General features: G+C 56.2%; 2 protein-coding genes across 3 annotated transcripts in view; one reads left to right on the top strand and one right to left on the bottom strand.

The window, feature by feature from the left end:
- The first annotated feature begins 252 nt into the window (after positions 1-252).
- On the top strand, positions 253-1386 carry NKX2-4 (NK2 homeobox 4). The gene is given in 4 exon segments (XM_039570024.1): positions 253-622; positions 727-1214; positions 1248-1306; positions 1308-1386. Coding segments are annotated over 4 exon segments (996 nt in total).
- Positions 1387-3878: 2492 nt separating this feature from the next.
- XRN2 (5'-3' exoribonuclease 2) overlaps positions 3879-13970 on the bottom strand; it is a 32455-nt gene continuing 22363 nt past the window's right edge. For both annotated transcript variants that reach the window (XM_039569261.1, XM_039569262.1), the window contains 3 exons: positions 12339-12399; positions 7836-7974; positions 3879-4651 (listed from right to left, as the gene is read on the bottom strand). In XM_039569261.1, the coding sequence (XP_039425195.1) occupies positions 4589-4651; positions 7836-7974; positions 12339-12399 (263 nt within the window). In that variant the 3' untranslated portion in view covers positions 3879-4588. The remainder of the gene's footprint in view (positions 4652-7835; positions 7975-12338; positions 12400-13970) is intronic.

The following is a 13970-nucleotide window of genomic DNA, read 5'->3' as shown; positions in this document are numbered from 1 at the left end:
GGCTTAAGAGCCGTCGGACGGGCGCAGGACAATGGCCGGGAGGAGGGGGCCGGGGGGCGGCGGGAGGCGGGGAGGGGCCGGGGCCGCCCGCCGCCGCTCCGCCCCCCCGCGTCTGGCGTAACCCGGCGCCGGGCTAAAAGAACCGGCGAGCTACCGGCGCCCGGGGCTGGTGGCCGCCGCCGCGGACGGCTCGGCGGTGCCGGCGGCAGCGCCCGGCCCGGCCCGCCCCGTCGCGTCCCGCCCCGCCGCGCCATGTCGCTGAGCCCCAAGCACACGACGCCCTTCTCGGTCACCGACATCCTCAGCCCGATGGAGGAGAGCTACAAGAAGTTCGGCGGCATGGACGGGGCGGGCGGGCTGGGCGCGCCCCTCGGGCCGTACCGCCAGGCGCCCGTGCCCGCCGCCGCCGCCGCCGCCGTCCCGCAGCACGTCCCCGCGGGCGCGGCCGCCTACCACATGCCCCACGGCGTCTCGCAGTTCCCGCACGGCGCCGTCGGGGGCTACTGCAACGGCGGGCTGGGCAACGTGGGCGAGCTGCCCGCCTACCCCGAGGGGATGCGGGGCGGCGCGGCGGCGGGCGGCGGCTGGTACGGGCCCGGCGGCGACCCCCGCTACTCCAGCAGTAAGTGCGGGCGCGGGGGGCGCGGCGGAGGGGGCGGCCGGGCGGGGGGAGAGCCGCGGCCCCGACGGGGCGGCCGCCGGCGCTGAGCCGCCCGTCCCGCTCAGTCTCCAGGTTCATGGGCCCGTCGGCGGGGATGAACGTGGCCGGGATGGGCGGCCTGAGCGGCATCGCCGAGGGCGCCAAGGGCATCGTGCCGCTGCACGCGGCGCCGCGGAGGAAGAGGAGGGTGCTCTTCTCGCAGGCGCAGGTCTACGAGCTGGAGCGGCGCTTCAAGCAGCAGAAGTACCTGTCGGCGCCGGAGCGGGAGCACCTGGCCAGCCTCATCCACCTCACCCCCACGCAGGTGAAGATCTGGTTCCAGAACCACCGCTACAAAATGAAGCGCCAGGCCAAGGACAAGGCGGCCGCCCAGCAGTTGCACCCCGACGGCGGCGGCGGCGGCGGCGGAGGCGGCGGCGGGCTGTGCCAGCAGCCCTCGCCGCGCCGCGTGGCCGTGCCGGTGCTGGTGAAGGACGGCAAACCCTGCCCGCCGCCGGGCAGCGGCACCCCGGGCCCCGGGCAGGCCGCCCCCGCGCCCCCCGCCGCCGCGCCCGCCGGGCACCCGCACCCCGGCTCGCTGGGGCAGGCGGCCGACCTGGAGGAGCTGTCGCCCAGCCCGCCGGCGCTGCACGGCCCCGTGGCCCCCTGGCCCCCTGGACTCGGCCGGCGTCGACTACAACGGCGGCATGGTCAGCCCCAACCTGCTCTACGGCAGGACGTGGTAATCGGTGCGTCCCGTGTGTCCCCCCGCCGCCACGACAGCCCCGCTCCTCCGGCACCGGACGCTCCCAGCCCCGACGGCCGCCCCGGCCCGGCCCGGTGCCCGCGGGGATCGCCGACGGCCGCCCCGCCCTCGGTCCCCTCCCGGCCTCCCTTCGGGTTTTTTTTTTTAAGTCTCTCCGGTTTTTGGACAAGCGGCCCCGACGGCAGCGCCGAGTGCGTGCGTGCGAGCGCGAACGTGTGTGAGGGTGTTGGTGTGCGCGCGTGTCCGCGCCGCCGGGTCCCGTCCGCCCAGGGCTCCTCCCGACGGGCCGGGGGCAGCGCGGGGGCTCCGCTCCGGCCCGGCCCCGCTCCCCGGCGGCAGCGGAGCCCGGGAGCCCCGGCGTGTGCCGCGGCAGCCCCGCGCAGCGCCGCAATAAACCTTCCGAAGCGCCACTCATCTCGGCAGAATTAATTCCGGGGGGGTGCCCCCAAGTGCCATTCCCTTCTTATCCCCCTCGGAGGTAAACTGGGTCACAGCTCGAGGCGGGAGCCGTGGCAGGAGAGCGCCGGGGCGCCGGTGCTCGGATTTAAGGGGAAAAACTCCCTTTTTCTCCTTGTTGTTATTAAACACCGCTCAGTTACTGAACGTCCGTGTGCGGACGGGGCGCGCGGAGCCGCCGCGGCCCCCGGCCCTTGGCTCGGCTCCCGACGAGCTCGGAGACCTGCGGAGGCGAGCGGAGCCCGGGGATTCCCGGGGCTGGACCCCGCTTCCCGCCGGGATCGGGCCCCGCAGCGGCCGGGGCCGGAGGATGCGCCGCGCCGGAGCGGGGTTTATCCCCGCGCCGCTTCCCGAGGAAATCCCGCACGTCGGGAAACGCTCCTCGGGACTTTCCGGCAATTTTTCCTTCTTTTATTTTTATTTTTTATTTTAATTTTATTTTAAACAATAAAAGGAAGCCTTGTTCTCACGAGTCGGCTGCTTCGTTCTCGGTGCACGGACCGAGGGACAACCTCAAAATCCCCTTTTCTCCGCCGGCCTTTCGGCTGCCAAGCATTTAATTCCGCGCCCCCCCTCCGCCGCCTCTGCCAGGCTCCCCCATCCTTGGGGGACCCGCTGAACCCCAGCCCCGGCGGGGCTCCCCAGCGGCTCCCGGGCAGCACCGGGCCCTGCTCCGCTCCCGGCTGTGCTGCGAGGGAACAATTCTGAGGCGGGAAAATCGGGATTTGGGGCTCTGGGAGACCACGGACCCGCTCCCAGAGCCCTTCCCGAGCCCCATGCGGGGGCCTGGAGGGGAAGGGGGTCCCCACCGCTCTCGGCAGATACCTCCTTCCCCTCCCGGCAGGTGCCACACGGGGACCCCCACGGCTGCCTGCCCTTTCCATGAGGGAGAATTTCTCCCTGCTGGCTCCCACGGGAAGCGGCTGGGGTGGGGCTGAGCCCGGCCTGGTGAGCGGTTTCCCCCTCCAACTCTGTTAGATCCAAGGGGATACGTCAGGCTCAGCTCCAGCTTGGGAAAAACAAAACCGTACCTGCAGCAGCCTCAGGAGCTCCACAGGGACGCTGTCCCAGGGTGACCCCCAGGCCCCGAGCAGAGCCCCAGGGCGGCGGGGGTGGTGCTCCCCGCTCAGGTCCTGCATCCCAGCCCTGCATCCCCACGGAGCCGAGGGAACGGAGCCAGCGTGCTGCTCCGGCATCGCTTCAAGGGTCCGAGCGGGCAGCGCAGCTCCCAGGGCCGAGGCTGGCTCCACTCGGGGTCGGACCGCAAGGGAGTGAAGGGCGGGGCAAAGGGCAGCCCGCAGGGATGAGCCTTTCCCACAGCAGCCCCCCCAAAATGTTTATCCAGACTTGTTTTCACGCCCCAAAAAAGGGGAGCGAGGGACAAAGCCACCGGCACCGCGGGTCCATCTGCCTTCGGAACGCAGCCGGCCCACCCCACTCCTTCCTCCAGCCCATTCCCCGTGAGAACTCACCCTCGCTGCTGGTTTTGCCCTGCTGGAAAAAGCAAATTGGCTCTTTTTGAGCCCCCAGCCTTTTCCCGGCCGAGGGAGAAGGCCGGCGGCTCCCAGCCCCGGGAACGCTGCATCACAATGAAGGATTCTGCTCCACCCTCAATCACTTGAAAATAACGAATCCAGGTTGATGATTTCTTCCTCCCGAGGTTATGCGCGGGGCTGTCTGGCTTCTCCCTCGCTGCTGGTGATTAACACCTGGGCGTTTGGAAGGAAGGGAGCACCGAGTCCTGCACCGAGGAGGAGTCAGGGTGAGAGCGGGGCCGGGAACTTTACTGATTTACACAGTTCCTGGATTTAATGGAAAAAGTCCAAAGGGAAAGCTGACCTGGATGCTCTCCTCTTTTTTTTTTTTTTTTTTTTTTAATTACCAAATAGTGATTTTAAGTGCTGGGGTAGAGGCTGGGTGGAATTATTTTCCAAGGAATCAACAGGAATGTGTGCACGCAGGTAAAAGATAGGAACAGGCTTTGCAGGGGGTTGGAAATCAACCACGCGCCACCGCTCAGAATTTCAAAAGCCACTTTATAAAGCAAATAAAAATATTTACTGATTTGGTACACTCACACAGAAAACCCCTGGAAAGAGTGCTAAAAACGACTGGAACCTCTGCCCTTCGCAGCTATTTTAAATTAGGTACCAAATAGACAAATCCACGGCCGCCGCCTGGTTATGCCACGACAAAACCCACGCCAGGAACAGGCACGTGCTGGAGAAGTTGAAATGTTTTACTTCAGAGTCCGAAAAACCCCTTCTCTGCGGGGAACTGAAGGAAGCATCTGACAAGGAGCAGCGAGGGCCGTGCCTTTCAGCGCCGCCGGCTGCCTGCTGGGTCTGCCCCGGGAGTTCATAAAATCCCATTTCTGGGCATTCTTTCCAACTCCGGCTCTGTTTTCAGGCTCTTGTGTGCGGAGTAGAGGACGTCTGGAGCTCAGAGTGGCAGGCAGCGCTCGGCACAGCTTGGGTCCGTGGTAGGGAGGACAAACACAGCGCTCCCACCTCGCCCCACGGCAGTCCGCTCTTTCCCGTCCCTCCCAAAAAATCATCCGTAAGAAATGGGCACATTTAAAACAGGCATCGGTTTAAAAACTACAGGGATGGCGCTCAACGACTTAGGTTTTTTTCCCCCCTCGCCCCACAAATAATAGAAAGAACAAAAGCAAGAAGATTCGGATGTTTTCCATGTTTTTTAAAAAAATACCCAGGAGGCAGGAGCTAATTCCAGCTGTACCTTCCTGCGGGAGGTGGGAGCGGGTAGGGCCTCCCGGGGCCGTACGCCTGCAAACAAACAAACAAAAGCAAGCGTTTATTTTTGGGATTAGCAGCACAAGTAAACAAGTGGGGCGAGCTCGAGGCGCCACACGGAACGGGGACCAAACATCCTCCGCACGGAGGGGTGCCAGGGGCAGCGCTGAGCATCCCTCATCCGGCCGCGGAGTCTCCCGAGAACACGGGCTGGGGCTGGAAGCCCTGGAGCAGAGAGGAGCTGCGCAGCAGCGGCTCCGGAGTCCCGAACAAATCCACCCCCAGCCACCACCTGTGGCACCTCTGCTGCGCTCTGTCTGCAGCAAAGGGACAAGTGCTGGAGCCGGGGACAGACAGCGCTACGTGGGGCAGCTCACGCTCAGTACTTTCACACAGAAGTGCTCCAAGGGAAAACCAAAGCTGCATTTGTTGCAGAAGCGGCGTTTTCCAGCGCTCCTTCGCTTCCATAAGAGGCCAAAGAGACCCAAATCCCACCTTGGAAACGACTCCCAAGTTAGCTGTGTATTTGCACTTTAATCCAGCCATTTGGTACATCAAGTATTCGGTGAAGAAATCCATTGGAAAATTTCAGAGCCCCCCCCCCCCCCCCAAAGCACGTAAAATGATTTCCAAACCTGGTACATTGCAGAGACCAGCAAGTTAATTAAAGGTGGTGCACCAACACCAGCTATGGGCTTGGTTTGCTCTTTACTCGGGGTTTTTTTTGGTGTGGAGGGAAAAAGGGGCTTCCTTTCCTTTCTTTTAAAGAGAAATCCACCTTTATCCAGCCCGCGGCAGCCGAGATAACCACAGAAACCACGGAGCTGGCCGGCTGACCTGCCAGGGAGCCTCCTGCAGCCTGGCCATGCAGGGAAGGTTTGTTTCCAGGTTTGGTTGCCCAGTTAAAAAAGGAAACAAGTTGGCTGCATATCCCTTAAAAAACCCTTCCACACCAGCAGCAGGGAAGGACAGAGCGGAGGCCTGCGCGAGCTCTGGACGCTCCGCTGTGTGTTGCTCCAGGCTGGGACACAACTGCCCAACACCTGCAGCAGCCCAGCAAGTTTATTCTTTGGTTCTCTGGGAGAGCTGGGAGGCAGCAAAGCCCTGCTCCCGGGGAGCCCCCCAGATCCATGGCAGCTGCATTAATTTTGTGAGCACTCTGCGGCAGCACGTTTATTAACCTCTTTCAGACCATGTTCTGTATGCTGTAAAAAAAGAATTCAGAGGTGAAAGGGCCCAAAGATAATTATTTATGCTGCTACGTGTCACCACTTCCACTTGAATCCCTTTTCAAGGCTTTAAAGCTTTGAAATTTTCAGGCAGCAAGGCCGGATTCAATGATTAGGTTGGCACCCTAAACCCTTTCAGGTACCTTCTCATTTCACTCCAGCCTGGAGGAAATGATGACATCTGAAAGTTCATTTAAAAATAACAACAACAGAGCACGGCAACGAAGATTTAAAATTAACAGGGAGATAAACAGCACAACTGCAAAGGGAATTTTTTTAGGGAAGCAGAGTCACTGGAGCCAAAAGACTGGTCTTTGATCGTGAACTCTTCATGCAGGTGAACAAAAATAAAAGGGTTGTCACCGGTGGGTTTCAGTGCCTCCTGCACCCGCAGGTGGGTCCAGGCCACCACCGGGGCAATTCTGTTCCGGGCAAGCCCACAGCGTGCCCCAGGCTGTGGATGTCCACAAGGCTCCCGGGCAGCTTTCCAAGCGGGAACTAACAGGGACACCCTCCCTGTGCCCCCAGGGCAAGCCCTGCGGGGAGACTGTTCCTGCTCCCCCTCACAATTCCAGCTGTTGGGCACCAGGATTTAAGGCTGGCAATGAACTGCTCTAAGCACAGATTCCTTTAGCAAGTGCACCCTGCCTGGGATGAAGGCAGAGCAGGGTGTGCCCCGGCAGACAGACTTTATCAAGTGTCCATTTCCCAGACTAATTAAACTCTGCCCAGGCTCCAGCGGCACAAAGATCCTCCCCCGATTTCTCCCCAGGAGCACGGCAGCCTGGATTAGTGCAATCAGGCATTTATTCCTCTGGCTCTGCGGTTTTGGGTGAACGTGTGCAGCACAAAATGAAAGATTTCTGAAATCTGACCCTATCAATGCACCTCACCCAACTTTAAAATGTATTTTAGAGCTCCACCGGCTGGGCCAAGGGTCAGGCCCCGTTATTTCCCTGTGATTGTAACCCACGTTGTTGAGCTCTGCCTGCAGCCAAAACCAGCGCTGGCAGGGTCTGTACTGGTGCTGCGCCATGTAACACATGGCTGGGAGGAAGAAAATTCCAAGTAGGAGTGACTAAAAAGTGCCTTGTCCTGAGCTGAATCAGGCCCCAGCAGAAGGCACATTTCCAACGGTTTGTGCCTTCCTTTGCAGACAAAGGATGGGGCAATGGGGCTGGCACCATCCTCCTCCTCCCTGGTAACCCTCCCACAGTCCTGACTTCCCCAAACAGCAGCAGAACTAGGAGTTCAACCTAGGTATCCGGAATTTATTTTAAATGAGCATTTAGCAGCGTGAGCACCTGGCAGTCTGGTACGACAGGATACACAATTTGTGTTTTACTGGCATCGCACCCCCGCAGAAACTCCCTAGGCAAAGTCACCTGCTGCTTTCCAGCCGCACTTTCACTCTGTGGCATTCTCACAAACTGCTGACCAAGTCACCTGTAATGTTGGATGAGGCTCTCCCCTCACGCTCGCTTGTTTCCTTTTTAACCACACAGAGCTATTTCCACGTGTTTATTCCTCTGGCTACGAAAATCCAACACTTGCATTAAGTACTTTTTTCGGCTCAGAGAAAGCCAGTAAGCACTTGAGGGGAGAAATTTGGGAAGCTGTAAGGATGTACATTTTGAACACACCAGGGAGAACCCCAGAGGTACAGTGGGCAGACTTCCTTATGGGAAAGGAAGGCCGGTGGGAATACTTGCCTCAGGCTGCAGGAAGTGTGTGACCTGGGACCACGTTTGATGGGTGCTAATGAACACTGGTGGTGCAGTCTCGGCACGGGCCTTGCGCCAGGGGTACATCCAGAGGGGCTGGACAAGGCTGGGAAGTCCCCCATCCGTGTGTGTGGTGACACAGTGACACTAAAACCAGCCCAGGAGCGCCTTGCCATGCCACGCTCCCTTCTCCACAGCCACAGGAGAAGGAAGCCCTTCCTGGAAGGAGGACGCAGTGCACCCAGTGGGGCCCTGTTTTCCTACCTGTCTGCCCCTGTCCATGCGATCCTCGGGTCGCTGTGGGTATCCCATGGGTCCCAGCCCCTGGTACTGGGCCGGCTGGAACTGGTTTGGGGATTGCAGCATGCGGTTCCAGGCAAGGAGAGGAGCGGCTCCGGCAGCCCTGAGCAAGGAAAGAAACACCACAGTGTGAACGTGGCTCCTGGAGAGAGTCCCACAGCACAGACCCAGGCCGGGATCTGTCTCAGAGCCGAGCACGGACGGCCACGGGCCAGAGGGAAACCGGGAGCAGGGAGTATCTTCCCACATCCCCCTAAAGGCCGCTTTGCCGACCGCTTCTCCTTCGTCACAGCTTGAAAGCTGCACTGCCGCTGCACCGCACGCAGCAGAATTTTCCAATTCCCTGGAAGGCTTCCGTGCACCTTTCATCCCAGGGGCGGATTTGCCGATCCCAAAGGCTCCCCAGCACCCCAGGAGTAAACATGTGCCACACACGGGAGCCGGGGGCTTTCTTCTCTGAACGCCCAGACTCTTTCTGGGAGTCCATTCTTCCCAGTTAATTGCAGGTTGCAAATGAATTCTTACGGCGAGCGTTCGGAATCTAGGGTAGGGGCCTTGGCTGCTTTTTCCCATCCATTATTCTGCTCAATATGTCAGGAGGTCTGATCGGGAAGAAACCTTTTCAAGTTCTATTGATGCTGTTTTCAATTGACCACGGTGACCTAGCAACATAAGCACTAATTGGCACGGGCTGACTGACATTTGGTGTACAGTTTATATGGGAACGCGGATCCGACATCCATTATGGCCCAGTTTGCCATCCTGGATCACCCACAGCAAGAAATGCTTTCATTTCCTTCGAGTGCCCCTTCCAACATGACAATTAGAAAGCGACAGGTAGAACACGTCCAATGCTGTTTGATTCAAAATATTTAGGGAAATGCTGCGGCCGTGACCTGGTTGTTACAGCTGAGCACGGGGGAGGGACAATTCCTTAAAGGATCCGGAGCAGGTGGGTCCTGCAGGACAATATGATGTTGTGAGGGAAAAAACACAGAGAGTGGAGACAGTTAATCTTTCCTGAGCCCTGCTGAAGAGGGACTCTGATGAGCAGAGCAGGGCCAGCCTGGAGGGATATGGGGACAGCAGAGAGCAGAGGCTCTGCATCCCAGATTTGGGATGGCGAGCCCTGCATTCCAGGTTTACCTGCTGCACTGCACATCACTCTGTGCCTCTCCAGAGAGCCTCTGGCCAGCTGTGCTGGGTTTCAGCCCTGGAGACTCTCTACCGAGGCAGCCAGACTCCCACCAAACACCCCATCAGCGCGAGGAGGTGTCCCGGCTCTCCTGGCCAGGATTCCCAGCCAGCGGCACTACAGCGGGGCAAGCGGAGCTGTGAGAGCCGAGGGAGAGGTGCTGGGAGGGGAAGGCCTTTAAACACACGTCCCAGCAGCTGGAGCAGAGGCTGAGCTGGAATCAAGACGGGCGGGCGGACGATGAAATGGACGAAAACGGGCATTTTGGATGCGAAGGCATTGTGGTGCCACAGCACAGCCTGCAAAGACAGCCGCTCCACCTGGGCACGGCAGGACCTGCAGAAGGAACCCCTGCCGAACTCTGGAAACAAGTAACTCCTTTCCTGTTTGGAAAAGCACTTTCCCACCTGATCAAAATGGACGTGCACAAAAGCTAAGCGGTGACAGCGGGCTCTGTGCTCTGCTCTCCACTCCAGAAGTGCACGACGTTCCCCAGACCCTCCCCAGAAGGGGCAATGCTGTAGTTACAGCTAAGAGCACTTCACGCTGAACACTCAAAATCGATCTCCCAAGTCCATACGTGGAATGAACTAAGCTCACACTTTGTTCATACTTGCTCCTTTTCATTAAGTGTTTTGAGTACTAACTTTTTTCCCCACATGATTCCTAGAAAACAGCAGAGTCTCCAGGAAAAACACACTGCTCAGCCATAAGGAAAACTACTGGGAATTACCTATATAGCCCCAGCTCTGGGGCTTTCACTAACAATCATTCTGCCTCTACAACAAGTGCTGGTGATAAATATGACTGAGGGTCACAGGTCAGCACTTCCTCCACGCCTGGAATGGGGAAGCTTGGCACAAATTTCATTTGACATTGATATTTATTTGGCACGGAGTTTTCAACTTTTAAAGTGCTGCTTAGTGAAAATTTGAGACATTTAACAAATCGAACACAACACCATTAATATCACTAACATCATTTGCTGTGAATCACCCTCAGGTGATTTGAATCACCACTGATTGGCGATTTAAACCACCCTCAGGTGGAGATCTGTACAAAAAAAAGGAACTGTGCCACTTGGAACACCCCAGGAGCTCACACTGGCACAGTTACCCACAGAGTCAGGTAACTCACACACATTCAGCCAGGTCAGCTAAATTCAGGAGAATTTACACAGAAGAACATTCCCGTCTTCGTGCCTCAGCCACTTTGGACGTCTCCTCTATGAACAGGTTAAGCAAAAGGGTTTGCTTTACCAGATGACACGTTTCCACTGGCAAATCTCTCTCTGTAAACTCTGGACTGGCTCGAGAGCAGGAAAGGATCTCTGCAGTGCCCAGGAACGTCAGGACAGTGGGGAGGGACCTCAAAATTCACTTTCCCTGCTGCACACCAAGGTGCACCACTAGATTTAAAAGCAAGAAACCCTCCACAGGAGACAGGATTGGCTGGATTACGGAGAAGCAGCTTTACACTCCCGGCTGTTCCCCCCCAGGCCTGGGAAGGAAGAGCTGGTTTAGCCCCTGCTGCACCACTCCATCCCTGAAGCAGCACAAAGGCTCCGAGCCTTCCTGGCAGGGGGACAGGGCTCCTTGCTTATCCCTCGCTGATGTGGTGAATCTGGGATATCCCAGCGCCCTGCCAAGCCCCTCCGTCTGCCGGGGCTGGAGCAGGGCTGGCCTCTCCCTCAGTCAGTCCCTTCCCTGAGCAGAAATCCCTGGCTGCTCTCCCCCTGTGGTACCTACTGCTCCTGGAGCTGCAGCAGCAAGAGGGGGAGCAGCAGTTTGGGGAACCAGCAGCTCCCAGGGAACGAACGGGAAGCTCAAAATGCCTTCAACAGGTTCAGACGTTTTTTCCTGCACCAAGTGTCTCTGTGTTTAACCTTCTGCTTAAGTCTCTGCGCTTGCCTCTGTACAGAGGCTCAGCATCAGCTCTAAGCACGTTTGATCTGCTCCCCAAATCCAAAACCTTCCAAGAACACGGCAAAACTACTTATCCCCAGTGCTGGCAGAGCTTTTCATAAACCCTCCACGGTGTAACAAAGAGAAGGCGGTGACAAGTGACAGACCTGCAGCAGTCCTTCACAAATAAAAGTATATAAATTGGCTTTAATTAAGGGGTGGGAGTGGCAACTCCCATGGTCCAAGCAATATTGAAGTTTGCATTATGAATGCATCTTGCCTTACAATCTTCCACACGGATGAGGCACAGGACAAGGGAGCCAGGCTTACTTCAGTGGGGATCAAGATGGTTGCCATGGAAAGTGACTGTGGAGAGCTCGCTAAATTCCCCCAAAGCCCGTATTTTCAATGGCGAAACATTTGCAAATAAACCCAAGGGAGAAAGGCTGCGCCTCAGAGCAGAAACTTCTCTCCCTGCCTCCCTCCCTCCCTCCTCCATAACCATAAAAATAAATGTCATTATTCATGGCTGCCACAGGTAGCCCGGGTTTATTGAGCCCACCCCACCGAAGGACACACACAAGCCATCAATGAGGGGACACATGTAAAACATCCCTGATTATCAAACCATGTCACATTCCTTCTATTCGATGGCACTTATTGGGCTGCAGATTCCATAATCCTTCCCCGAGTCCCTTCTGCATTTAATTCAGTTCAGCCTTAAGTAGTTAAAGAAACTGTTTTCAGTGGCAACTAATAACTACTGACCTACAGTGACACTGCCCTACAATGGGCTTGTCAGGCCTGAAAAACTTGTACCAAAGAAGCTGATTAGGACTTCAAGAGGTTTGTAGCAAGAATCAATGGCTGGTCTGTGCTAATGCTGCGGCTGCGGCACAGGAATGATAAAAGTGGAACACCATTAGTTATGCCTCATTAAGCTCCACAGCCCTCCTAAAAAGAAATTTGTTTAGCCTGTCCAAAATCTAATGCAGTTTTAAGCTCTCTGTGTTCAATTTCATAGTACCTCAAAAGCTTCAATAAGATAAAGGCCAAAGAACCAAGAACGGTACCAAAGCACCAACAGTAAAGTTAATTTTGAAGCCCGAGTTTTAATGGAAAGTGTTTTTCCCTCATCTTTTTTAATACGAAGTACTCGAGCCTTTTAAAGGGTGAACACCACGGAGTGGGCTCTCAAAACATCAATAAATCACGGACATTAATTAACTCAAAAAACCTGCCGCGCAGCATCATTTCCACAATTTTAAACCACAATATTCCAAACAAAGGAGGGAAAACCAAACACTGGCAAGGCTGGCAGAGCCCAATCCACCCTCCTGGGCACGTTTCCCGTCCCTCCTGCCTTACCTTTGCGGCGTCTGCTGGAACAAGGGCGTGGGACCTCGCCAGGACTCCTGGGGTCGAAGATCTGGAGGGCGAAACGAGACGGCCAAATAAGAGAGAGCAAGAACAGCTCAAGAGCCGTGCCCCGCTCCTCTGCGTGCCCCAGAGCTGCTGTTGGGAAGCCAGAACAGGAGAGCTCAGACTGGACGTGCAAGCGCAAACACGCCCCAAGTCACGGCTTCCTGCTGCTGCCTTGGACAGAGTCCTGCTGCCCGCCGAGAAAAGGCAACTTTTTCAGCTTTAGCACGTCCAATAAGCTTCATAATAGAGAATTACAAATTTTAATTGCCAGAGCTAGCGTTGGTTAGAGCTTAGATGCTGCCCAGGTGCCTCCTCTTGAGTTTTTGAAGATGCAAAACCTTGTCTGTCACCCTAACAACTCCATTTAATATCTGTATCTCTCAGCAGTGCGTTCATCGGTACATTAAAAATACGCACCCAGCACTGTGTCGCCCCTGGACAAGTGTTTGTGACCAACAACGATGTCAAAGCCAAAACACAGGCGGGCCGGTTTCCCTCTGACTGGGCTGAATTATTCCATAAAGGCAAGTAAAACAATGGCCAGAGCATGGAATAACGTCGGCGGTTCTGCCTTACTCACAGTTTAAGTAAGTACAGTTCTACTTAGGATGCAAAAGACAAAGAATTCATTAAAATGAAATATAAATACATTATCACCAGAGATAGTAAAGGTGCATTTAAAAGTTAACGTGGCCAGTGATAATACCCTAATAAAAACCTATTAATGATGTCTCAGATAATGGAATCAGACTGAATTAAGCCTTTCTGGGTAAAACCTTGGCCAGAGCCCCAGCGCTGGCGTGCGGGAGACCACCCACTCGTCCATTGTTTGTGCCACCCAAACCAGCCCTGCACAAAGGCGAGGCAGGACCAACATTGCTTTAACAGGGCCCGCAATTAAACGCTTGTTGTCCTTCTAAATAACCTGGTCAGCAAACAGGATAAAAGCAGCAGCTCCTCAATAGCACCCAGGCAGCCCCCAGCACTCGGGGCCAGCGTCAATCAAAAGCTCCAGTTTCACTGACACCTTTGATGCCTTTCAATGGCCTTCAAGTGTGACCTAATTCCAACAGCTGGTTCCAGCAGCTGGATAATGGCCGGCACACGGACACACTCTGTTTCTGATAATTTCCAAGTTTCACAGGCAGCAGCAGCACGGAAACACAGGCAGCATCCTGCTTCCAGACCCTCCCTCTCCATGCGAGCAAGGGCCCAGCTCTCCTGCTGTAACCACACCTTTCTGCAGCTCAGTTTAAGCAAGGCTTCGTGGAAACATCATCAAAACATTTAAAGCCCCCTTATTACTATTCATTTGTGCGGCTGACAGAACAACCTTGGAGGGAGAGAGTCTGGAGCGGTGAATTGCACTTCAGAAAGGTACAAAGTGGGAGAAGGAATGACAATTAACATTTTCTTTAGGCTGCAAAACATAGGCATTTCCTAGAGCTATAAGGCCAAAGAAACTGCCTCCTCCAGCAGCTCCTCAAGCAACAATTTATCTAATCAGGGTGGCAATCAAAGAGGAGATTTCGTGTTTACTGATTGCACTAATCAAAACCACTTTTCCAACGCAGC

Source organism: Corvus cornix, chromosome 3 (genome assembly GCF_000738735.6).
Source record: "Corvus cornix cornix isolate S_Up_H32 chromosome 3, ASM73873v5, whole genome shotgun sequence".
NCBI lineage: Eukaryota > Metazoa > Chordata > Aves > Passeriformes > Corvidae > Corvus > Corvus cornix.
The sequence above is the reverse complement of the archived record's forward strand: the minus strand, read 5'-3'. Positions and strand labels throughout refer to the sequence as shown.